Source organism: Argiope bruennichi, chromosome X2, assembly GCF_947563725.1.
Source record: "Argiope bruennichi chromosome X2, qqArgBrue1.1, whole genome shotgun sequence".
NCBI classification, from domain to species: Eukaryota; Metazoa; Arthropoda; class Arachnida; order Araneae; family Araneidae; genus Argiope; species Argiope bruennichi.
The window spans coordinates 95,217,894-95,243,327 of NC_079163.1; the positions used below are offsets into that span (position 1 = coordinate 95,217,894).

Here is a 25,434-nt window from a genome sequence, read left to right on the forward strand (position 1 = left end):
TATGCAATCGTAATATTAGTTATGGGATCATAAACTTCACATTTTATTTACTTTGTTTTTTGCTGGATTGTAGTAAAAGTTAATGAGCTGAGGTTCGCTGATTCATAATATTCTTTCTTCATTAGGTGGTTATTGCTAATATTTTCTTTCAACGTTATTTTTATTTTGTATTTGGCTTTTTTGTTAGTGGAGCACTATTTGACTTCAAACTGATTTTAGTAATTAGTTTCATAATGATTGTTCTTGAACAGTTTGGATAGAGAAGATCGCACTGCAAGGAAACAAATTTTTCATGTAACTATTTATTTACATCTAAAGTGTGCTAGAATATTTTTATATTTTAATTTCTTTAGCTCCTTGCCAATATGCATGAGATTTTTTACTACTTTTGTCAGTTAATAATATTGGATAAGATTGTAACAAGATAACAGATAATCTAGATGGGCGTATCTTTTAATGTTTAAATAAGTATAAAATAGCATAATTTTTGGCTGCAATTTTTTCATGAATTATTGATATAATTACTACTTTTCACTTATTAAAATGAGATAGAATAATTATTAATATTTAATTGCTGTAAAGGTTTGGAGGTGCGAAGATATCTTGATGAAATAAAAAAAATAGTAGTAAAACCCAATAATAGGTGGGGGATCTGGCTCCTCCCATCGATGACGGGACGTACTTCCTTCGGGGAGGGTTGTACCGTGGCCGGTGACGGCCCTTAGGACTCAACCACAGTTCCCGCCAATGTTGCTGTTGCGGCGGTCCGGTCATTCAGTTTTATGATTTAAGGTTTAAATCCGTGTGCCTTCGGGCGGGTCGGAGAGTTAGATGGTTGACTATCCCTTTTATCAGTTCAATAACCATTTGAACTAATAAAAGTAATTTAATGTTTTAAGTAGTAAAGTGATCCCTCACTCCATGACCAAAACAGCATAGTACACATATCACCTGCAAAGCACAAAAAAGCAAATATGAAAGATCAAGATTGTTTTTGCAGCATATCCCATTTTTTTATACTTTGGAAAGAGGCTTGTCATGCGAATGCTACTACTGACTAATGCCAGATCATTGAAATTGCAGCTCTTTACTTCCTAGGGGCTCGGGAAGACTAAAAGTCTACATGACTCGGAAATCAACATAAAATTGTTTGCAACTTTGAATTTAAGTATAAATTAACTAAGAAGTTAAAATAAAGTTTGAATTCAAGTGGTTTGAAAATTATTTTAATAATGCATATAAATTTATTATATGTCTAATATATATTAGACTTTCACTATTAAATCAAATATGCTTATCTGGAAAACTTGAGATACAATTTTGCGAAAAGAAGGATAGTTTTTCTAGAGTTTCGAATATGTATACATATGGGTTTGCTTTGGGATGTTTTATTTTATTTTATGACCCACCTTAACCAAAAGAAACTATTTAAGAGTTGTCTTTTGTAATTCAATATTTTTTACCGTTGATGGATGTACAGTATTAATTTTTTCTACTATCTTAAGTTGTGCAGTAAGGTTTCTACGTGATGCATAACAACTGATAGGAAACATTGTGGTTCAACTTTATTGACCTTTGATTCTGCTGGGCTTTCTTTCTCTGGATTTAAGGGGTAGAATATTTGATGTGGAAATTTTAACTCTAAAATAGTGTATCTGATGCATTGCTATTGCCAAGTAATAAAATTTTTATGAGGAATCTGTCTAGGGTCGATAGGAGGGGAGGGTGCATTGTCATGTCAATTTATTAGCTAAATTGCCAAATTTGTAAAAAAGTATACATTCTATCAATTATTTAATATTAGTAATGTATAAAGCTTTAAATGCTTAACTATAAAATAAATAATAACACTTTGTCAAATATATTTGGCCATGTTCTGGTTCATTATGTTTTACAATAAATACCCCATGTAAAAATAAGATTTATTTCCCTGTAGGGAATGATGTCTGAACTCTAGGATATATATGCCTATTGGGACCAAAATTATACTGCCTAATATTCTATTTGCAGCATTTCTCAATTGCTAAATATGAAGTAGGAATTATTGGAAGAACAAAGATATGAAATTGACATAAAACTATATTGCTAGTTATTTAGAAATATTATGAAAACAATAAATATAATCTGATTGTGTTATTGAAATTTGTACCATTCTTGAATGCATTTTTTTTTTTCTTGGCTCAGAAAATAATTAATCTTGTAAATGAGAAGCATTTAAAATATTTATTAAATATAGTGTTTAAGACATTTAGAATTTAAGTCATATTTTCAGTTTATAATGAATAAGTGTAAAATTGTTATAAAGTTCAGAAATATGTTGAACATTCTTATCAATGAGTATATAATCTGTCACTTAATATAATGAATTGTGAAATGTTTCGTAAATCAGTTTACATGCAGAAATGTGCAAAAGAAGGATTCCTGTGGTAGAGAAGTGAAAACAATAATTAGCTGTTATTTAAAATAATAAATTATTCTGACAAGGAATTCCCAGTTCAAGTCTAGAAACCCTAAAAATTGTGACCTTTAATTCATGATCTTTAGTTCTTGTTTTTGTAAAATGTAATTAAAATAATGTAATTCCTGAAATTGCACTAAAGAATTTTCTCATCATTTTGTAATATGTACTTGAATGATAATTTTAATTTAAATATAAACTTTTCCCCTTTCAAAATAAAATGGAAACAAATGTACTGTGTTTACAAAGTTACTTAGAATTTGTGATGATATTCTTTATGAACTCTTCCTCTCCTGTGAAATTATCGCACTGGTCTCTACTATATTATATTTATCATTTCAGATGATGTACACTCCTGCAACTGTTCAGGAAAGGCAAAGACTTGAAGCTGGAGCTCACCAGGATCACCTGGTCAGACTCCATTCCGTTCAGACTGATTTGGCATTGAACCTTCCCCATTCCATCACTTTACCTGATGGTGAAGAAGGCCCAAGGTGTGACACCAAACTACTGAAATTGCAAGATCCTGAGCAGCATGCAGAGATAACACGTAGCTTCATCAGACCACCTCCAAATCGAACTGTTCCAGATGGCAATTCTCTCCCGCCTTTCCGATCGAATTCTGTAGGCCTTCTTCAGAAACCTACTACACCACCATTGACTGCAACAGACACTTCTGTTCTAGTCACGCGATCCCACAGCGTGAGCTCGAGTAATGCTCATGGTGGTTACTCCCGAGGACCTCCTATTTCAAATCCTAGTGTAACTTCTCATATTTGGTTGCCATCAGTTGCTATGAACTCTCGTATGTCTGGCACTTCGAACAGGACGTATGGCTGTACTCAAGTTGTGACAGATAATAAATATGATAGCACTGACCCACCTCCTCCTTATAGTGATGTAGTTAATCAATGGGACGTAAATACAGTAAGTAGGCAACAAAATAGTGGTGTCTGATGGTAAGAGACTCAAGTCTTTCATATGCCCATAGTTGTGATAATCTACCCGTATCCATTAGAGATCGGGGAAGATCATCGACAGCGTAATCGCTCTTCCTGTGTCCTGCAAAGATTAGCAAGGCTTCTACGCAGCCTTTGTTTCATCATGTGTCGAAAGGCCTAATGTTCACAGTGCCTCAGAGTTGTGCATTTGTTTCTTTATTTGCCTGTTCTCATTGATTTTGAGTTGTTAACCATCTTTGGTCCAGCCAAACTGGTTACCAAGATTTATTCATGTATAAGTTAAAGTCATTTTATCCTCCTGTATCATTTCTACTGCCTTGTGCACCTGATAGTTTTTTGTTTTATAAAAATGGCGCCCAGAGGCGTACTGTGATACATCAATGAATATTATGAACGGGCAGTCATAAAATGTGCATGTTCATTCCCAGTATGTGCGTATGAATGAGATTGAAAGTGTGGTTTTTGAATGCTGTTGCAATCTTAGGAGATAAATGTTCTAATAAACAGTACCAGAGACACAAACCTTTTAAATATAGTCTATGGTGCTATACATATGAAATATATATAAATTGTTGCTAATCAGAAATTATAAATTATATGTAAAATTGTGGTTTGTATCACTCCTTTGATTAATTGTGTGTAAATGCGTCCCAAGTTAGACCAAAGATTAAATGCTTGTTTTTTGAAATTTATTGAAGAATAAAAATCATCCATTTATTTAGATTCCTCTGAGTAAAGGCTTTTGTGTGTGTATATATATATATCTTAAATTAAAAGATCGTGATTTTATTCATAAAAAATAACATTAAAATGAACCATTTTATCTAATCATTTTTCTCTATATTATAATGTGCTCATATTGTTAAAATAAGATACTTGTTTTTTATATTGAATTGTTATATTCAATTTTTACACGACTAAATTTTAGTATCTTGTTTCAACTTTCTTTCTTTTTCTTTTTTTTAAGACAGGTAATTGTTGATGACTATATATTTAAATCTGGGACTATACTCAATTTATGTAAGTTATTTCTATGGTGCTATAGACTGTGAAGAAAATTGATTAGTAAAGCTGAGGCTATTTATTAACAAACTGTTTCGCTATTTTGTGCAATTAAAAATATATTCTCTGTGCACGTACTGTTTATTTATGATGTTAAGTAAAATACGATGGAGAGACTCAGTGCCCATTGCATTTTTGTTTAATGTGCTTATTTCTTTCCTTTGACTGCTTTGATATTTTATGAATGACTTAGAAGTATTTTAGTTTTGTGACAAAATTAATTTTATTTATGACTCGCACAAAAATCAATTGACAAAGGGAAAAAATTTCCACTATATCTGTTGACCGTTATTTGATTGTTTTTTGCATTTGTTGTATTCTAATGCACTTTTATGTTCCTCATGTGAAAATTCTCCCATTATATTATATTTCTCATACAAATCGACTGTATTTGTTAAGTTCTTGTAGAATGTTTAATAAGTAATTTTCATTAGCACTGCTCTAACTTATTGTTTGCACATTTTGATGATTCATTGCTTATAATGAATTATGAAACCCTAGGGAATGGTTTACTTTCGTCTTATAAAAAGCATTGAATCCTTTGCCAGTCATAAATCTGAGAAAAAAATTAAATTAAATTTTAAAAAAAATTATAAGGAAAAAAAAGTGTTTCTATTCACCTAAACTATATGATGTTATTCATGAATTAATTTGTTTGTAAATGATTAATGATTTTATAAATATGGCAACCAATATGTTGATTCAAACATGATATTGGTAACTCTGAAGGAAATTGTATTCAGAACTTGTAGTCAAAAGTTTTGAGAGTGTAATTTCTTCGAGTTAAGCATACAGTTTGTGACAGTTTTAAATAATGCCTTGGAGTCGAGTTAAGCATACAGTTTGTGACAATTTTAAATAATGCCTTAGAGTCGAGTTAAGCATACAGTTTGTGACAGTTTTAAATAATGCCTTGGAATCGAGTTAAGCATACAGTTTGTGACAGTTTTAAATAATGCCTTGAAGTCAAGTTAAGCATACAGTTTGTGACAGTTTTAAATAATGCCTTGAAGTCGAGTTAAGCATACAGTTTGTGACAGTTTTAAATAATGCCTTGAAGTTTTTAGAAATAAGAAATTTGTGTATGTTTTTCTCATTTTTAGTTTTATGAGGAAGCCTATTACATAACATAAAATGTGAAGAATCGTGTTATTTACGATTCTAAAGATTTTTTAATATGAATTTCATTGACTTATCTGTTTATAATGAAGCAGAATCACCCACTGCATATTTATAAATTGTACTACAATGTTCAATTCAATTTCAGACTTTTCCTATGACTTGTGTATACAGATGTGTTGGAGAAACTATACTATATAATTTTTAATTTTAATATAGTTTATCTTGTTTGGTATTCTGGCAATGTCACTATTACTAAATAGTTAAAAGCTGTGATTTAATTTTGTAAGAAAAATATGTTCAGTAAATTATTTACAAAATAAGAAGTACTTTTATTCTGTATTGAATGTATTCTTTTTGTCTTCAGTAGTTTTATCATATGGGAATCAAAACATGCATATACAAAGAATAAGTTATATGTATATTAACTTGCATAGATTGTCTCATTTAATTTCTTGAAAATCTACTATAATATTACATGTTGATGTAAATTTTTTAGTGAAAATGGAGGGGGGAGGGAGTGGATGCTGAGCAATTTGCCTTACACTTAAAAAAATATATATATATATTTTTCATTAATCATGTGTGAAACACTGAATGGGTCTGTACTAATTCAGTACAAGTTTGTTTTCCAAACTCTTCTCATCTGCTTGTCAAAGTACCATAACAGCATGCTGTTTTATTGTGTGTGTCATCATTCTCTGTACATCAAACACTTACACTATATTTTTAATGATTATCATATTTCAAAGAAATTCAAACTGGTATATGATTAATACTTTAGATATTAAAAAATGAACATTTATTTGAAATGAATTTAAATCTTTAGTGTGCATTTTCAAAAAACACATAAGGTGGAAAAGAACATTAGATATATTTTAAACTTAATAAAATCTGTTTAGTAGGAGAGTATAGATTAAAGTTGATGTTTATCTTGCGGTTATACTTTCTTTTAAATGCAATAGAAGTAATTTGAAATACTTTTCTTTATTTATAAAAAAAAGGAAAAAAATATTTTTATAACCTTCTTGGAATTCCCTTGCTTCAAAACAAATACTTGGGCATTTTCCAGAGTTCAAAGTACTAGTGTCGACACACTTTCGCTGTCAAGGGAAAGACAATAAATCCTTTGTATTTCAGTAATTGAATGTTAATATTTGTGTGAATGGATGATTAAAAATGAATACACATGAATGAGGTATTTATTAATTCTAAATAATTCGATTTTTTAATAACTTTACATAATTTTTTTAAAAATTCCATAGCCTCTCTACTTTTCATAGCTAACTATTCTAAATATTTCAAATGAGAACTTAGTAGAAAGATACCATTTTTTCTGTGCCTCAATTTTTTAATATAAGGAACACTTTGTTTCAAGTAACTTTTAAGGTTTTAATTCATGTAATACATGCTACTCATTATGGAATGTTAATGATTGTATTAATAAGGTACATATAACATTTAAGAAATTCAGTTTTCTTATCTGAAATTGCTTTACATTATTTTGATAAATTTGAAGGTATTTTTGCTAATTTATTGATGGAAATAAAACATGATTGTAAACAATATTCTTTTTGTGCTATCGCAAACTTCAAATGTTTATAATCGTATTTTGATTTTTAATTGAAATACAGCTTCTTTTTATCCAAATAATATCCTTAATTTTCATTAGCAATTTTTAAGCTATGTTTTCAAAATGAGTTAATTTTGCATATAAAATCTTAATGAATCCATGCTCTTAATTCTTCTGCTGATTTTTTGTTTATCAGCAGCTTTTTAAGTATTGAAAAGTTTCTTTCCTGTTTAATAAAAAAAATCAATATTTTCTTTAATAATTGACAATTTTTTAAGTATAATACATTAGTATTTTTTGTGGTTGTTGATATATTTTACTATTTGTGTATATGCAAGTTTAAAACTTTTCCCCTTGCTCTAGGTAATTCAGAAGGATATCAATAGAGCTGTAATTTTTTGTAGAATTTTTCAATAACTGTTTTATTAAATTTTGTTTACTGCTTAATATTTAATTTCTTTGTTAGCAGACTAATGGGAAGGTGTAAGATTTTGAATATGCTAGGCTTCATATTAGGCAAATAAAAATTCATAAATACTTTCTACATGTATAAAAGGAAACCTATCACTGAATGCATTATTTCAAATGTGATCTTTAGTCAAAGAAAATTTAAATCATAGATTAAATTTTCAAGAAATTTGGATTGGAGCAATGAGTAACTTTGTTGACTAGGAAGAAAAAAATTACCTATGCCTTTTAAATTTTCGAAGTGTAATAGTCAGGGATTTATCTTCCTTTGTGAAACACATGCCATTATTAGAAATATTTCTTTGTTATTTAACTGTGAGAAACTTGCTAAATTTGCATAATCTTTTGAATAAACATTATAATGAAACCTTTTGTAGCTTAAAATATTGAACTTGCTATTTCAACTGAAGTTAATAGGCTTGTATTCAGACTACAGCTGACCTGTGATCTGCTCCTGTGTCTGGTTTTACTTTTGTTGTACTATAGGAATTTAACTATTGGTGGGTCAAAAATAGTGTGTGTATATATAATTCCTTTGGAGCTTTATTTAGAATATAAATATTTAGTTTTTATATACATATCTTGAGATTATTTCAAAAACTTTCAATGAAAGTTAACTTGAGCATCATTTATATGTATTAATTAAAAGAGCTGCATAAATTAACAAATATTTTGAACTGGATATTAATAATTTTTAATTTCTAAATTTTACTTTACATGCATTATTTCTTATCGCTTTATTGTTAGCTTTCTTTGGAATTTTTTATACTTTTTTTAAACATGCTGTTAGTATTTTTGAAATTGTTAATTTTTTCTACTGCATGTTACTGCTTGCTTGTTATGTCATAGAAAACTTGCTTCCATACTGCAACAAATATTTTATGTTCTTGTCAATTTGTGTATAAATTTATTACTATAAAATTTGAGAGCTTCTTTTTGTGTATTCAAATGCATGCTTTTAAGAATAAGCCATGCTTAAAAATAGTGCAATTCATATTAAATTTCAGAAATGCATGTTGACTATCTGAAGTCATTCAGCAATTGAGAAACACGAGGAGAGTTCCTAATCTTAATATTCAACAACAGAAAATCAAATTTTAATCTTCGTTTATTATTTTTTATATATTAAACATTTACACAGAATATACAATATCATAAAAGCAAGCAGTATAATAAAAACAAGCTACATTAGACTAGCATATATTAAATATTTTTCTTTAGACATTCATCCAGTAAAAAGAAAAAAAAATCTGTGTGCCGTCATCTCACATATATTAAAGCTAAATACTTGTTTCTTTTTTTTTTTTGCGATTTTTAAGTCTTATTTATTAATTTTATTACTTCATTTAATACATCTGGTCGATATACGCTAAAATTTTTTCTATACCAAATTAATTGAATTCAGTTTTTGTATTTTATCAAAAAATTTTAATATAAATTTTCGTTTATTAAGGATCAATTACTATTTTTTAATGAATTCTAATAATATTATATATATACAGAAAGTTCCCGTTTATTTCCATTAATATTGCGATTATATACTTTCAGTTGCATCAATAAGGCACTCAAACTTCATAAAAATACTTTGTTATCCCTCTCTACAAAAAACGAAGAGTTACAAAAATGAAATTTTTATACAGGCCCCATAAAGAAAAAGTGTTAATGAGTAAAGTACCAGGTGCGGCATAAATTCGTGCAAACTTCAAAAAATGTAATGCTTGAAAAAAATTGCGGTTTGCGGGAATATATTCAGAGAGCCTTTGGATTTTGTTATTTTCATAAAAAAAAGTGCATTTAGAAAATGACCGATAGATGGCGCTCACACTTCATACCGAGACGTTGAAGTCTCGGCTGCCACATTTCTCATGAACCTTTGGATAACAGGGCCGCGGCCAGCGATGACGGATGGTCTGCCACTTCGTGGACGATCCTCTAATCTTCCCGTTTCCTCAAAACGACGAACTGAATTCAATATCCCATTCAATGAAATTGGGTTTTTCTTCGCCTTAATTCCTTTCACCGACCGTAACTGTCGCAATGCTTTAGTCGCGGATTCACCGTTCTTATAGAACAGTTTAACCACTAATGCTCGATCCGGTAGCGATAGCCTGCTATTGGCGTCGAATGACAGATCCATTTCCAGCTTTGTGTTTTATAGCTATGCATACAGCATCTCGGTATGACGTGTGAGCGCCATCTATCGATCAGTTTCTAAATGCACTTTTTTTAATGGAAATAACAAAATCCACAGGCTCTCTGAACATATTCCCGCAAACCGCAATTTTTTCGAGCATTACTTTTTTTTATTATGATTTTTTGAAAATTGCACGAATTTATGCCGCACCCGGTATTTCCTACATTCATTTATAAAGACACAAAGTTGCATGCTTATGTCTGTAAATTTTCCTGAATTATTAAAAGGCCAATTTATTGATCAATTTTCCATACCTCTGATTGACGTCCGAGCTAGACTTTCGCTGCAATTTTCAGTGATAATATACATATCACGAAAGATTACTAAAAGGGCAAATCAAAGAATAATAAGGCATTTATTAACTTTCATAATAATTTTTTTAAAAAAAAATAGCCGACAATACATTTACTGAACTGCTTAAAAACTTGTTCAAAATTAAACCTTCGACACCAAACAAAGTTGCATTCTTTTAATAATATATGCACATATGCGTGACTTAAGACAGGCTATCTAAATTTTTCGACAAAGATCTACTAATGTTGCCAAAACCAATTCAACTCTTAGCTCAGACATAATGCCAAACAAAATTAATTGAATCTATCGATCACCATTCAACTTACTGTTGTACAAAATGGAACCAATCGAAGAGTTTCTAAAAAATGCTACACTACACATTTATAGAAAATTGTCACTGAGGAATGAACTCTTGTACGAAGAATGGATTTTTACCGTTCTGAAAGTGATAGTTTTGAAGATTTTTATATCGATTAAAGTGGCCTTTGTTTGTTGCAAAAATTGTACTTCTCAGAGGGAGGGGGAAAAACCGATTTGATTTTACCGAAGGTTTTACCTGTTGTAAAATTCTAGACGTCGATCGTGCAGCTGTTCATGCAACAGTCTGTGGACTCCGAGAATACTATACGGATGCCAGTTATTACATTTACATATTCTCTACATTGTCGGTTTAGGAATGTAGAGTTCTGAACCAACTTCTGTACACTAGCAAGAAAGTAACTTGAAATAATTATTTAAATATTTTTAAATAGATTTTTATTAATTTATTTATATTTTTATTAAATATATTTAAATGCACCACGTTTTTAAAACGGACTAATAAGTATAAAATAATCTCTCCTAGTCCCATACAGATTTAAGATTTATAAACCCCTACAAATTATTCTGAAAAATTTGTGAATGTGGATGTTAAAAATTCGCAAACACTCTATGTAGGACAATCTGTATGGCGTTTATATTATATATATATATATATGATATTTTAGTAATGATATTTTAAAATCTAATTTAAATTTAATTAATTTCCAAAGTTTTGTCTTAAATTAGCTCATATTAACTTCATTATAAAATATTCTTTTATTTCCTGATCCCATTCTACTTTTTCTGATTAATTAATGCAATAAAAGCTCTGTGAAAATGCTTTAGTCAGCAGTTTCCACACTCTGAGTGAAGGAATAAAATACTGTCCAGCTAAGCACATTCTTTTAAAAGATCCCTATGATTCCCTTACTTGTGATTGACACGTGTTAGAAATCTCTATTAAAATGTCACAGTATATATTCACAGGGATAAATTTTCATCAGCTTTTCCTCATTTCGTGTTGTGCTCGTCGCTTCTCCTTGTGCAAAAAATCATGTCTCCCGGGACGGAAATAAAACTAACTTAAGTCTCTTCACTGTCTTCGAAACTGCCTTCTGCTTCAAAAATTATACTTTATATATATATATATATATATATATATATATATATATATATATAATCCTAATTAATTTTTATCTTAATTTAACCCATATTAACTTAATTCTAAAAATATCGTCTTATTTCTTGATCCCACCTTTTTTATTTAATTAATGCTACACGAACTCTAAAACTGCTGAAATTGACAAGTTCCCACACTCCGTGTAAAGGGATAAAAATCTGTCAGTCCAAACAAATTCTTTTAAAAGATCCCTATAATTAATTCCCTTACCTAAATCGACATGTGTAAAGAAATCCCTATCCGAATCTCATAATATATAAACCACGGGGATAAATATTTCGAGTTTTTTTGCTCTCTTATGTTCTTGTACCGCTTGTGAACGGACTTCAGTTCATCGTTGCTTCTTGTACAAAATTATCCCTCCCGGGATGGAATTAAAGCGAAGTTTAAAAATTCAAAGTGTCTCCTGTCTCTTCGACTACGACTCTGCTTCAGAAATATAGACTGATTCTATTAAATTTATGTTATTCAATCTTATCAAATAAATTTTTAAAAAATGTCGAATAACTCTATGTTATCATGGTACATTTACCAAAATTTGTGCTGGGGATAATTTTTCCATGGAAAATCTCTTCATGACATCAAGAAAGCGTGTTGCCATAGGAAATTTTATTTATGTAGACAATTCCTTATGAACGGTTTTGGCTTAGAATCTTTTTGTATATATTACTACTTTTTAAATGATGCTTTAATTTCTATATACGATGACCGACAGCAGAATAAAGTCGGTGGCTCCTTTTCCCTCCCTTCCCCCGAGAACTGTACATTCGATTAGACAGCATGTTTAATAACACTGGTGGCTTGTTAGCTCTGAAATTAGTAGTACTGTAGAAAATATTTATCAAGAAATTGCAATTTGAATCCTCGGGAATGGTCTTCCCGATACTCTTTCGCGTACTCCGTAATAAATGTAATTGTGTATTATTAGTCGTATGCCATCCGAATTTTGCCAAAATTTGATAAAAGAACTACAATTATAGTCACAAAATACCAAATTTCATATATTGAAATAATTGCGATTTGAATTATCGTGGTTACATACTTGTGAAAATGCAGACAAACATACGACCATCCTCTAGACGAATTTGGTTCCAATTTCTATAATTATCTACAATTAGATGTTACATCTGCATATCAAATTTTATCTAGCTCTATTAGTTTTGTAGTTATCTTCTTAACTTATATTCAGACAACTGGACGGAAAGACAGACAGACTTCCTCATTCGGACAAACTAAGTTAGACAAGAGTGAATTTCGTTCAACATTTGATAGAAATCTACAAATTTAGAGTAAAGACTATATACCGAATTTCATCCATCAAGTTCAAAGTGTTTTTGAGTTATATTGGTCACAAACTGACAGATATAATTTCTAAAATGGGCTTCTCGGATTCAGGGTGGTCAGAAACATCAAGTTTCTTCAAAATCCCGAGTTCGAATTTTTAACGATCATAGTACTTTCACTTCGTTCACAAAAAAGTAAAAACTATATTTGTACGCAGACTAAATTTTTCAATTTCAAAGTCAGTTGTTGCATTTCAAACAATTGTCCAATTTGTTGCATTCCAAACACATTAAATAAACGATGTATGATATAATTTCCTTGACAAGTATCAAAGATTCCCATCTCACGCACACACTATTCCATCTCTACCAACTGCTCAAAAACGTGCAATAAATGATCTTCATTGATTTGTCATGTATTAGTAAATAATGATTCATTCCTCCTTATAAAAATTTTCATCCGGATAGCATTTTAGAAATTTTTTTGTGTATCCCTTTTTTCGAAGAATCACTTTTAACAAAAATGATTGAATATTCATTACTTTTCAAATATCTGTTTCTGTCGAAGCAACAAGAAGCAAAACCGAAATTTATAAGCATAACACCAATCCATGTTTCTGCAATTATTACATTTAATGTTATTTAAGAAATGTCACGAGCTTCAAGTGGAAGACAAATCATACCTCCTGAGGATAATAACTTTTTTTGGTCCTCATCAATTTAACAACGCCGAAACTCAGTTATTTAACATAAGAAAATTGAAGAAACTTGATCAAAGCAAGTCCATTGAGCTGGACTCTTTTCTGTATTATACACCTCGACACAAAAGTTTAGACACTGCGGTTTTTGTGTCTACTTTAAAGAAACATTACACGAATTACAACAAGCTTGTACACATTAATTTTGTGTACAATATTCCTGATGCATATAACAGAAAATTTGAATTATGCAATTTATATATTACTGTAACATAAAAAAATAAAATTTTCACTGCCTCAAAAGAATAGACATTATGGCGAATTTCTGAAAGCGCCATGTGAAAATATGCACATTTTAACTTATGGCTTCACACGTTCGAAGAGTTAAAGTTTTTTATTCGATACAATAGTTAGTTAAGATGTCGCCAGCCAAATAAATTCAATCGGGGGGGGGGGTGAGTAAAGTGTGAATGCTGAAATTAAAAGGTAAGCGATTTGGCGAAATTGCGAGTATTTTGAATAGGTCTAAAAAGTCTATTGAATTTTATCCACAAATGAAGAGAAACTGAGATCTGAAAGCATGAGTCACAAGCAAACGCGAGTACAGAAGAATTCAAAACCTCAAAGGTAATTAGTTTACATCAAATTCAAAGTGCTTCTAATATTAAAATATCAAGAGAAACACTTACGAGAAGAAACAAATAGTATTCGGGAGACGAATACGAATTTCCATCGTAATATGAAATGAAAACCAGCGCTGAAAGCACAACATAAAATTCAATGGATGCAATGGGCTCGAAAATATTTCTAATGTAGATCAAAGTGGCATACAGTAACATTCAACGATGAAAAAAAGTGGAATCTGGATAGGCCAGATGGCTGGGCGTCCTACTGGCAATATTGGCATGACTTGCGACGAGAACCAAGGACTTTCTATTGTCTGCAAGGCGGGAGCTCATTGATGGTTTCGGTTAAATTTTGCTTCCATGTCCAAGCAGGTTTAGGTTATCTTGGCTATCGTCAAACAGCAAAAAATTATGCAGAAATATTGGAGAACAATTTACTACCATTTGCTTTTCTTTTAGGAGGCCTGCAATGGGAATTTCAACACGATTTTACAATACACGGCAGTGCATATCACTTGCACCATAAAGAATTGGTTAGAATTGAAAAATATTAAAGTATCGAGTGGCCATCGCTAAGCCTGGGCTTGAATCTGATCGAAAATGTTTGGGTTCTCCTACTTAAGAGCTTAGAACTTTTGACTGAAAGTGCCTGGTTTGATATCAAATCAAAAATTAAGCAGAGCGTGGTTTATTCAATGAATAATCGTATTTAGGAATTAGTTAAGAAAAATGGAAGTCTAACAGGATATTAGAATTATGTATTTTGTTTGGTTTTAACTAGTTTTTGTTTAATTTGTCTAAACTTTTGAGACACTTCTATTTTTATTTTTGTTTGTTATTGCAAAATATAAATTGAATCATTAAAAATTTCTGCTTGATATATTAAGTATAAAATAGAAAAAAATAAATGTGCTCAATCTTGCTGCAATTTGTCTAATAGTTCTTTAAAAAAGTTACAAAAACAACAATGTCTAAAATTTTGTGCCAGAGTGTATTATATAGTTTAACAAACAAAAGAATTTTGGTAGCAAGAACAACGAAGATACAAAATTAAACAAATGCATATAGTAAAAGTAATCACAAAATAAAAACAGATAACGGTTTGAGAATAGACGCTTTTTAAAAACGAAATATTATAAAAAGTGAAAAAAAAAGGGGGAGGGGAGGAATAAAGTATTTACAGAATTACGCTATATCTTCAATTTTTTTAAAAGTAAAAATCGCTTTTACCTAAACTATCGTAATAAACTGAGATTTGACTTAGAATCTAACTTGACTGATTAGTGATTAATTCATTATCAAATGAAATTAAAAGAAAGTGCGCAAAAATTTATCGGATTTATAAAATAACCAAGAAAAAAAAAACAAAAAGGGTTAGAAAAAAAAATTAGAAAAATCTAAAGGCAGAAAATAGCTAAAAGAAATACGAAAAATAAAAAAAGTGTGAAAGAATATAATTAACTGGAGAAAGAAATGAGTAAGAAAGGATGAAAACATTTAAATACCCGATACGCATAAACAGATGGTGAAAAATAGTAATAAAATTACTAAACTTTGGTGGCAAGAAGCCATGAATGAAAAAGTCGTGAAGAATGAACATAAATAGCGAGGCTAATTTAGAAATTCAAGATCAAGTGAAAAAGACATATTAAACAGAGAGCTCAAAAATATCGGTTTTAAGAAGAGATGGGAAACGGTTCGATTTAAATAAGGTGAATTGTAATGGATTTTGAAATATAGTTCCGTAAGGCTTCTTAATTACTGCTTCAATTTTTCAAATAAATTTCTATAAAAGTTTGAACGAAATCCATTCAGAGTAAGTTTGTCTGTCTGGCTGTTCAAGTAAGGTGACCTCGATAGATTTAAAATGTAAGAAGCTGAATAAAAAAAAAAGCGGAGCACATGCTTAGCACCTAAAATGTAGATTCTTGTCAAGTTTTAAGCCAAATCATACGAAGGGCTGCCTGCCTACACGTTCGCATGCACGTAAAAGCAATAACTCATTAACACAATGACTTAAACACAATAAACATCGGCATGTGATCACGTGACTACAACTGCAGTTTTGTGTCCAATTTTGGTTACAATCGGTTCGAAGAAAAGGTAGCTAAAATCCATATTCGCGTTACAGATTAAATAAAAATGCTTAGATTCACGCCAAAAGTCTATATTTCGTAATTATCTTTTGCAATCATACAAGGCATTCGCGGCCTTCCCCAAGGTTCACAATTTTATGGGGGTGGGGGAAAGAGATTTATTGGAAAGTATACGAGAAAGTTCTCCACCATCTTCTTACCACTCCTGATGGTTTTGAGATGGCAATAGAGACTTTGGGTAAGAAGTTTCTCGAGAACTTTATATGTTAAGAGAATCGGGAACTTAGCTAATTTGTGGTAGATGCTGAAACGTTTTGTGAAGACGAAGCGGAATACCTTGGAACCTTGCTAATGCTTATGATGATGTTGTCATTGCCATTAGGCAGTGATGGCAATTTCTTCTTCAGCAAACTGGCAGTCGTCTGGAGTGTTAGAAGGGATGTTTGTGCTACATTTATTGTTTACAGGATAGGGGGAGATTTTCCACCAAGTATTTTGAGTTGTTTTGAGATGAGCTCCAGGAAGTCCTGATTATTTAAGACTATTAGCTTTAGGATAGCTTTTTTTAATGCAGCCTTATAGTCATTGCAATTTAGGTTTGATGTTTTTGTGCACAGATTTCTAATCAGATTTCTTTGCTTTTCTAACTCTTTGCACATATTTTACCATTTCATGCTTATAATGTTGGAAGCGGGTGGTTCTTACATTTTGAAATATCCTCTGTGCACATCTTCTCATTGATTTCAGTCGATTCCCCCCCCCCCCCCCGCTTTTTTCTGTTTACTTAGGCTGGAATATTTTTTTGTGTGTGTGCTATAGGAATTTTACAAGTTTTTGTAATACTATTTTGGAGGAGGATTTTTGATTCATTGATTGTTCTTTTGATTCTGCCTAAGTTTGTTGATTTCCATAACTAAGCTGACGTAGCGTTTTAATTTTTGAGGAATTTGTAGTGGTTGTCATGGAAAGTTTTGTACCTGCCAAATGTGCAATTCATCGCAGTTGAATCTTTAAGCAATTTCAATGAACTGAGGGTTGTTGAGCAAAGGCACTTCTGAGACTTTCCCATTTGGCAATATGTTGTTATTTCAATTTGTTACTATATCGACAATTTAAAAATTTCAAAAATAAAAATTAAATTAAAATAAAATAAAATTTTAAAAATCCATCTGGCTTGAAAACTGGGGGGGGAGAGAAAATGAGCCCCCACAATCTGCATTGCCAAAGGTCTTTCAAGTTTTAATCCTACACTGTATAAATGAAATACTTGTATTAATCAAAAATGCAATTTTGTTCGGCGTGAGAAGCGTTGAGTTCAAAAATCCCTCCTTTCTCCCGGAATTCTATCATCTCCCTAGAATAGGGCAGCGAACAGATAACACAATTAGTGCGCCATCTTGTGAACAGAATTTAAACTTTTTGTTTAATGCAGACTGCTCCATAATAATAACGTCATGGGAAAAATTTTGAAAGCCGTCTTAACGGTAAATGCTTATCTAAAAATTTTGAAAAGTAGCAAACAAAAATACCATTGTTATCATCTTCCTCGGATTCTTAAAAATTATTCGAGTATTTTTCAGTTCCTGGAAATATTTCAAAAGACTTTATTTACAGAGGAACTTGGGTAAGGAAAATGTTTTTAAGATCGAATTTATCTGTAATTCAAATTTTTTGTTTGATCCTTTGAATTTCGTATTAAAGTAATATTAAAATATTGTCTATTATTGAAATACATTTCTGTTTATTCGATATTAAATCTAAAAATTTTGTTTATTTCTGAATTGTTTTCTTATTTAAGCATGCCCTTTCTTTTTGTTTTCAGTAATCATAAACGAATAATTTTTAAGGCTCTTCAGTCATTCGGAAATTAATAAGCAGTTTTACAAATATGCAGAATTGAAAATTACTAATGTGTTTTTACTTTAAAATTAAAGAAATTAAAATGTTTCCTTTCAAGCAATCAAATAAAGTTTAATGTTTAGAAATCAAGTTTCAATGGGTTTTTCCCCCCTTATAAGTTAGGTTTATTATTATTACTTATGAATTTTAATTTATAGAGTTTTATGTTGTAAAATCAGAATGGAAGTTCAAATAAAATTTTGGCTACACATAGCAATCATTTTCTTTTATGTTATTCCTATGTTTAATATTTGTACAAAAATTATAGTATATAGATTTGCATTACAACCCTGAGAATTATTCGAAACGATATTTTAGAAGTCGCTCATTTTCGTTCTTTAGAACACAAATGAGTGATGACGTTTGAACTAATTAATTAATGAAGCGCTCTTCTTTAACCTGTTAAACGAATAATTAACTTATATACGGCTCTTTTCTCATTGAAATATTTCATCATACCTGTTTAACAGGTTAAAAGGCATAGGGGTGGACTTGACATTCGGGATATTGTACAGAAATTGTTTCAGTTAAAGTTCCCAAAAACAAAACCGTAGATAATTATTTTTCAAAACATAAACTTCACATTATTTACTGTTATTTAAAAGAATAATGATTTTCTCTTATATGAATTTTTTGGTATTCATTTTCATTGATTGTATTTATTTTCATTTTATTATTACATTATCAGTTTTTTTTATTGCTTACAAGCTATTCGTTTGTCCATTCTAACATTCTTTGATATCTCCTTGATCGTATAAGCAATAATAAATGATATAGTAATAAATCTTATATACAATATAATTTTTCAATTGGAAACAAAACTGATAAAAAAAATATCACAGTACGAACATATTTATTTATTCACACCAAATTTTAAAAGAGAAGGACCTTTCTTTATTTCTTAACTAAATATATTTAAATTAAACTTGTCCCCCCCCCCAAAAAAAAAAAACTGTCTCACAAAGTATTTATTCTTATTCTTGAATTGGTCCAAAGAAATGTAACATCTCTTTCGATTAGATTTTAGGAACGTCAACCAAGGGCACTCTAGGTATTATAGGGTGGAGGTGAGGCAATATCAAAAAAAACGGAAGGAAATAAAAAGGACAAACAAAGTGAAGATAACAATTATAAGAATAATTTAGTCAAATTGTTCACAAAAATTACTAGGAGAGGTAAAGGAATAAAAATATTTATATTTTTTTAATCTTAAAATGGATTTATCCATGGAGTTTATAACAAGAAAAATATATACTGCGCATAGTAAATGTTCAAAAGAACAGTTTTTCTGAAGTTTATATATGTGCGTGAAACATATTTTAGCAATTACGCGACCGAATAGAAATTTTTGAAATTTTTACACTCGATTTATTTTATCCTGGAGGCATATTATGAATGGAGGCATATGCGAGGAAGAAGGGGTGATAAAACTGACGTCCGTTTACATCGCGGTACAACTCAGAAGAGCAAAAGAGACCAAAATTTTTTCCCTCCAGTGTTTTTACTATGGGATTTTGATGGAGATTTCTTAGACACGTGTAGATTTAGGATAGAGAAATTTAGGTATCTTTAAAAGAATGTGGTAAGCATTAAGGACTTTTATCCCATCCCTCGGAGCGTGAGAACCTGCTGAATTCTGCCGTTTCCTAGATCACATATTAAAAGTAATTAAATAAAAAGTGGAACCGAATCAGGACATAAGACACTATTTTAAAATGAAGTTAATATGGGTTAAATTAAGATAAAAATCAGGAAATTAATTAAGATTTCGTGATTTTAGTTAAGTTTAGTAATCCTGATTTAGTTAGTCCTGATTTTAGTTTAGTTTAGATTAATTAAGATTCCTTAGATTTTAAAATATCGTTGCACATGCGCGCACGCACGCACGCACACACACACACACACACACACACACACACACACACACACACACACACACACACACACATATATATATATAATCTAGATTTAATCTTCCATTTAAAATGTAAAATGAAGCAGTTTTTAAAACAGGATATATTTTTCAAGTCTGTTTAGGCAGGTCTGGCTTTAAGAGTGTGTGTGTGGGGGGGGAGGGTAAGCAACTAACAATACGGCCGTTTCAGGCGCTGTCATAGGGAGGAGAGTGATTCATTGGGGGAAAACAAATGTGACAATTTGAAGTTAGTGGCATAACAAACTAGGGCAAAGTGGGCATACATGTCCCAAGCGCCAATCTTATCAGGCGCCATAGAGATAAAACATTAAGATGTTTATGCCTAGCATTAAAATTAAGTACAATTTAGAGGGTGATGAACCAATGCCATGCTCAAGTGACATTTACTTTTGTAATGCCACTGAATTAAGGCATACCAAATACACTAAAGGGCATTTCAAGGAAAAAGGACTATAAGAAAATAAGGAAAATAAGGGGGGGGGGGACTCCAGAAACTCCAGAACCTTCACCTCGAACACTTTTCAATAGCGGATGCGGATATTGTATGCCCCTGCCCCTCGATTGTTCACACCTGTATTACCCAGACGAATTCATTAACGTCTTCGTCGTCCGTAACGCGTCTAACATGTTCAAGTGAAACTTCTGCAGGGTGGCCGTAACGCGCTTCAAGCGTTCTTCTACATTTTAAAACTTTTAAATGTTTAAATCGCTTTATAAATGTTTACTTGTTTGAATTTTTGTTGTAGTCGTTGTTTTTGTTTGTTTGTTCTAATGCTGCGAAAAACAGAATATTATTGATGACTGGTTTGTTCATAAAATTAACATGCTGTGTTGTTTTTTAACCATTATTTCATTTTATATTATTTGGTAACACGTGCTTTTAATAAAACTATTTTTAAAATAAAAGTTCCCTTGATTTGTTTTTATAGGTATTGCTGATAATAATGATCTCGGTTTGCAGTTGGCATCGTAAAAATAATTTTTGTTGTCCTTTGTCAAAAGATTAAATTTCGTTTTATTAATTTTTATGATAATATATTTTAATTAAAAGCTTCCCTTTATATTTTTTAAGTTAACAATGTTCTTAAAAATTTATCTTAATTCATTTTTTTGTATTAAAACAACAAAAGCATTCAAAATTCACGTAATTCGTTTTTTTTTTTTTTTTTTTTTTTTTTTTGTAAATTTAATATTTGATTTACATTAGCTTCGCGTGACACATCTGTATTTCACACCTATCATCTAATTAAGATTACACCTGCTGATTAGATAACTCTTTCTTTACTACAGTTAAAAGATTATAGAAACGGAGTCATCTAATTAGACAAATGATCCGGCTCGCAAAAGTAAATCATGGAAGCAAACTTGTTAAAAAGCAATTTTATGATTTTGAATTATTTCTCGTCAACTGATTGAATGTTAGCATTAGAACCAAAGTAGTGAAGTTCGAATGGAAATCTCCGAGTTCAAAAGGTTCTGCTAGCTGTAATTTACCTCCTTTATGCAATTGTAATAAACCAAAAGGCTCTGTGGACTTGACCCTTTAAATGGCTTTTAAAACTTACTGAAACTAATTAATTGTTTAAGAGTAAAAATTAATTTGTAAATATTTAGTAAAGGTACACAATTTCTCCATCTCCTCGGGGTAAGTGAGTGCAGGTACACATTCATTTTCTAAAATTTAGAAAAATGATTTTGGAACCTGTAATATTCTTTTATTATTTAATAATATTTAAATGATATTTTCGTGATAAAATTTCAATATTTTTATTGTACTAGTAAGTAGGAGGGACACTGAGCTCTGCCTTTATAGTACAATCAGAACATCTTAGATATTCTCATTTGATCTGTAAAGAGGCAGTTTTTCTTTAATTTTGTAGAAATCTTTTTCGATTAATATGTTTGCTTATAGGTAAATGCATGTATCTGAGTGTATGTAAAATTGTAAGAAATTATATTACTTTTGATTATGATAAAACTTCTTATGTATTGAAAATTCGGAAATTAATATATCACACTATCTTGCAAAACCACTATCAAATAAATTAAGTTAATACGCGAGTAAATAAAGCTTTCTTAAAAAAATTAAATTTACGAATAAACTTTTTAAAGAGGATTTTCCATATTAAATTAAACAAAAAATGATTTAATTCGACTCCTAGCTTGAAAATATTAAATTGATTTCTCAAAAATAATGTACTATAGCAAGAACAAGCTCGAAGTAACTCATAAAACAAGAAAATACTTTATGCTCAAAGACTGAACAATACAGGGCTAAATTAACCTAAATAATTCCAACATGAACATTATTTGGAAAAATTATTTTTCTTCTTATAAGACACAAGTCATCCTTTATAATAAAGGTAAATCAGGAATTTTATAAACATATACAATCATGTTTATTTAATTGTTTAAAAAATGGAATAAACTGTTTCAGAATCATCTTACAAAAAATTGATTTCTTAAGATACTTCTCCGCTTTCAGTATATCTTATTCCTTAAAATACAACTAACTTTTAATCATTCACAATTTCAAAAAATTTCGCAAAATATTTCAGATTTTGATATAAAAGCAATACATAGTCGTTTGATGCAATTGTTTTGAGAGTCATCCTTTAGATTTTGAAGTCGTCCATAAATATGGCGTAGCTATGGGGGGGGGGGAGGCATAGATGTTCCGAATGCAATCTTAGGCGGTACCATGGAAATTAATAAATAACCTTATATCTCTTTTTAAAACCAAATATAACTGAAGAGTGAAAAAGTGTCACTATGCTCTGGCCGCCTGTTATCTTTCCTAAGCCACTTATGACAGATGGGGACACACAATTCATATTATACCCTGGACGCCACTCACCTTTGCTACACCACTGATATTTAATACAAAATGAATCTATAAATAAAATAATTGATTTTTAATATAAGGATTGAACACATATAACATTCATCCATACCTAAATATAAATATAAAATAAAATAGTATAACTTTATTTTCCTTACTTTGAGTCACTTTATTTTTCACGTTTACACTCACCGTTTTTAGTTCTTCTTTCTTTTCTATTAGTCTTTGGTCAGTGGTGTGACCAGAATGAGTGAGATCCCTGAAAAATTAGCCGATTTAGGCTTTGACCCAATTATTGAGTCCTGGAAGACAGACAGTAGCAACTTTCGTGTACCTTTATGAATGCAACAAATTAGGTTCAGATGACCCCCCTCCCCCCTCCCAGACTTCGGACATAGGCATTTTATATTTTGCATTTTATCATCGGATAATTTTGTCACTACGATAGATATTGTTAGTTCGTCAGCTCTGGTTTGAAAAGCGAGAAATGCATAAAGTAATCAGTGCCTCAAGTTTTAGTAGCCTATTCCAAAACTGTTTCTGGAACCAGAGAACTGGAAATCCCTTTAGAACTTTCTTTGATTACTAAACAGAAAAAAATTAGCATCAAAGAGAAATTAAAACTATAAGTACGATCTAAAATGATCCAGTCATTTTTAATGCAATTGCAAAATTACACTCACCATAATAACTTGAATCTAGTAATAATAAAATTTGTTTCTTTCAATCTCTTCTCAAATACTCTAGTGCGAATGGCGATCTGAGTATTGTATTGTTTACAAAGGAGCACAACCAGCATTGCCAATACGTGATTTGGAAATTACTTTTATCCATACTTAAAAATATATTAAGAGGATATCCAAATGTTTATTGTTGTTGTTACTTATGGCACTTTAGAAGGCAGCTGACAGATCTGTCCGCGATTTAAGGCGTCTCTTGTTTTTTCAGTAGCGCCAACTAGGGCCAAGAGTACGACTTAGCTACTTCATGCATCACATTCGTTTGCACAACCCCTTTTCACCGTTGGGGGGGGGGCACATTCACATACCTCACAGATAGAACACAGAAGAACAACCATACCCGAGCCCGGGACGCCCAGATCACGGGGAAGACGCGCTATCCCTATGCCAGGACGCCGGCTGTCCAAATGTTTTGTGTACTCATATACTATACTTGAATTGCTCGTCAGTTTTTGACTTTAAATATTGTTTCCTGAGTTTCATTAAATAAAGACCTCTGAGAAAAGGGGAGGGGGAAATCTTATCAAAAACATGTGACTTTTTTTTCTTTCATTAGAATTTTAACCCTTAGGAGTGCATCTTTTTGCGTAAATGGCATTTGGGCACCAAGGTGCCCTAGTGATTTGGTTTCTTTTCACATTCTCGTTTTCCCTTTTTTTACTCTTCTCCATCTTTCTACTTCACTGCCAAGAAGAGCGAAGGACATCAGTTGAAAAGTTGTTGCCACTGTTTTATTTTTGTTTTATCTGAATGAATCAAATACTCCATGTGTGGGCTCTTAACACCTCTCCATGTCCCTGCGACTATAATCTTTACGATTATTTAAACAGTTGGGTGGACATGGAGATGTGAGGGCTCTGCATTTTAATTATATAAGTCTTAAAATAGGAATCTTGCCGGCGTCCTGTCTTAGGGGTAGTGCGTCTTCCCCGTGATCTAGGCGTCCCGAGTTCGAATCCTGGTTCGGGCATGGTTATTCTTCCCCTGTGTTTTATCTATGAGGTGTATGAAAGAGCCCCTCAGTAAAAAGAGGTTGTGCAAGCGAATTGTGTGTCATCTTCATTTGAGCTAGAAGTCAGACTTTTGCCCTCGGGTGCTCAGGGGCCTTTATCCTCAGAAGTTACTGCATCCCCTTTCCGTGGTAACGCGGACACGAATCATCATCAATAGGAATCTTGAACCCGTTCTTACTCTTTGCTTCAAACTGACAGGCGGTGCATCGAGGTCTTTAGTTTTTGAAATCGGCCACAAAATAGGTTGCTGAAGATCAAACAACTAGTTCACTTTTTTGGATTTGATGCGAGGGACTCTTACTATCCCCGGAAATGATTTTTCTATTACCAATATAGTTACTTTGATACTAATCCTGTCGATACTGCCTCGTTTAATTGTGGCGGGGTGTCGGCTGTAAACAAGAAGTTACTTTGTTACCTCATTGAACTTGGTGGGTGATGCCATCATATTTAAATTTCTATCATCATTTATTTCACTCAAGAAAATGCCCCTTTGTCGACAGTAAAATTATCAATAAAAGTTAAATGCTTTCCTTTTAATATTTTTTTATAGTCAGAAATATCTTTAAAGGTTGGAAAAAAAAAAAAAAAAAAGCCTATTCGGTTTACAAGGCAATTCCGCAACCCCTGGATAAATTGTATCAATCTCAAACTTTGATTTGATGATTTGTAAGTAGACGTTTTAGTATCC

At 31.2% G+C, this 25,434-nt stretch overlaps 1 protein-coding gene across 8 annotated transcripts in view; it reads left to right on the forward strand.

Annotated features, from left to right (window-relative positions):
• Window positions 1-7,110, forward strand: part of LOC129960611 (protein TMEPAI-like) — a 137,507-nt gene extending 130,397 nt beyond the window's left edge. For 3 of the 8 annotated variants that reach the window (XM_056074141.1, XM_056074140.1, XM_056074142.1), the window contains one exon: window positions 2,801-7,100. In XM_056074141.1, the coding sequence (XP_055930116.1) occupies window positions 2,801-3,415 (615 nt within the window). In that variant the 3' untranslated portion in view covers window positions 3,416-7,100. Of the gene's footprint in view, window positions 1-2,800 lie in introns of all 8 variants that reach the window. The other 5 variants (XM_056074145.1, XM_056074144.1, XM_056074148.1 and 2 more) reach the window with 3 other exon arrangements.
• Window positions 7,111-25,434: the final 18,324 nt, after the last annotated feature.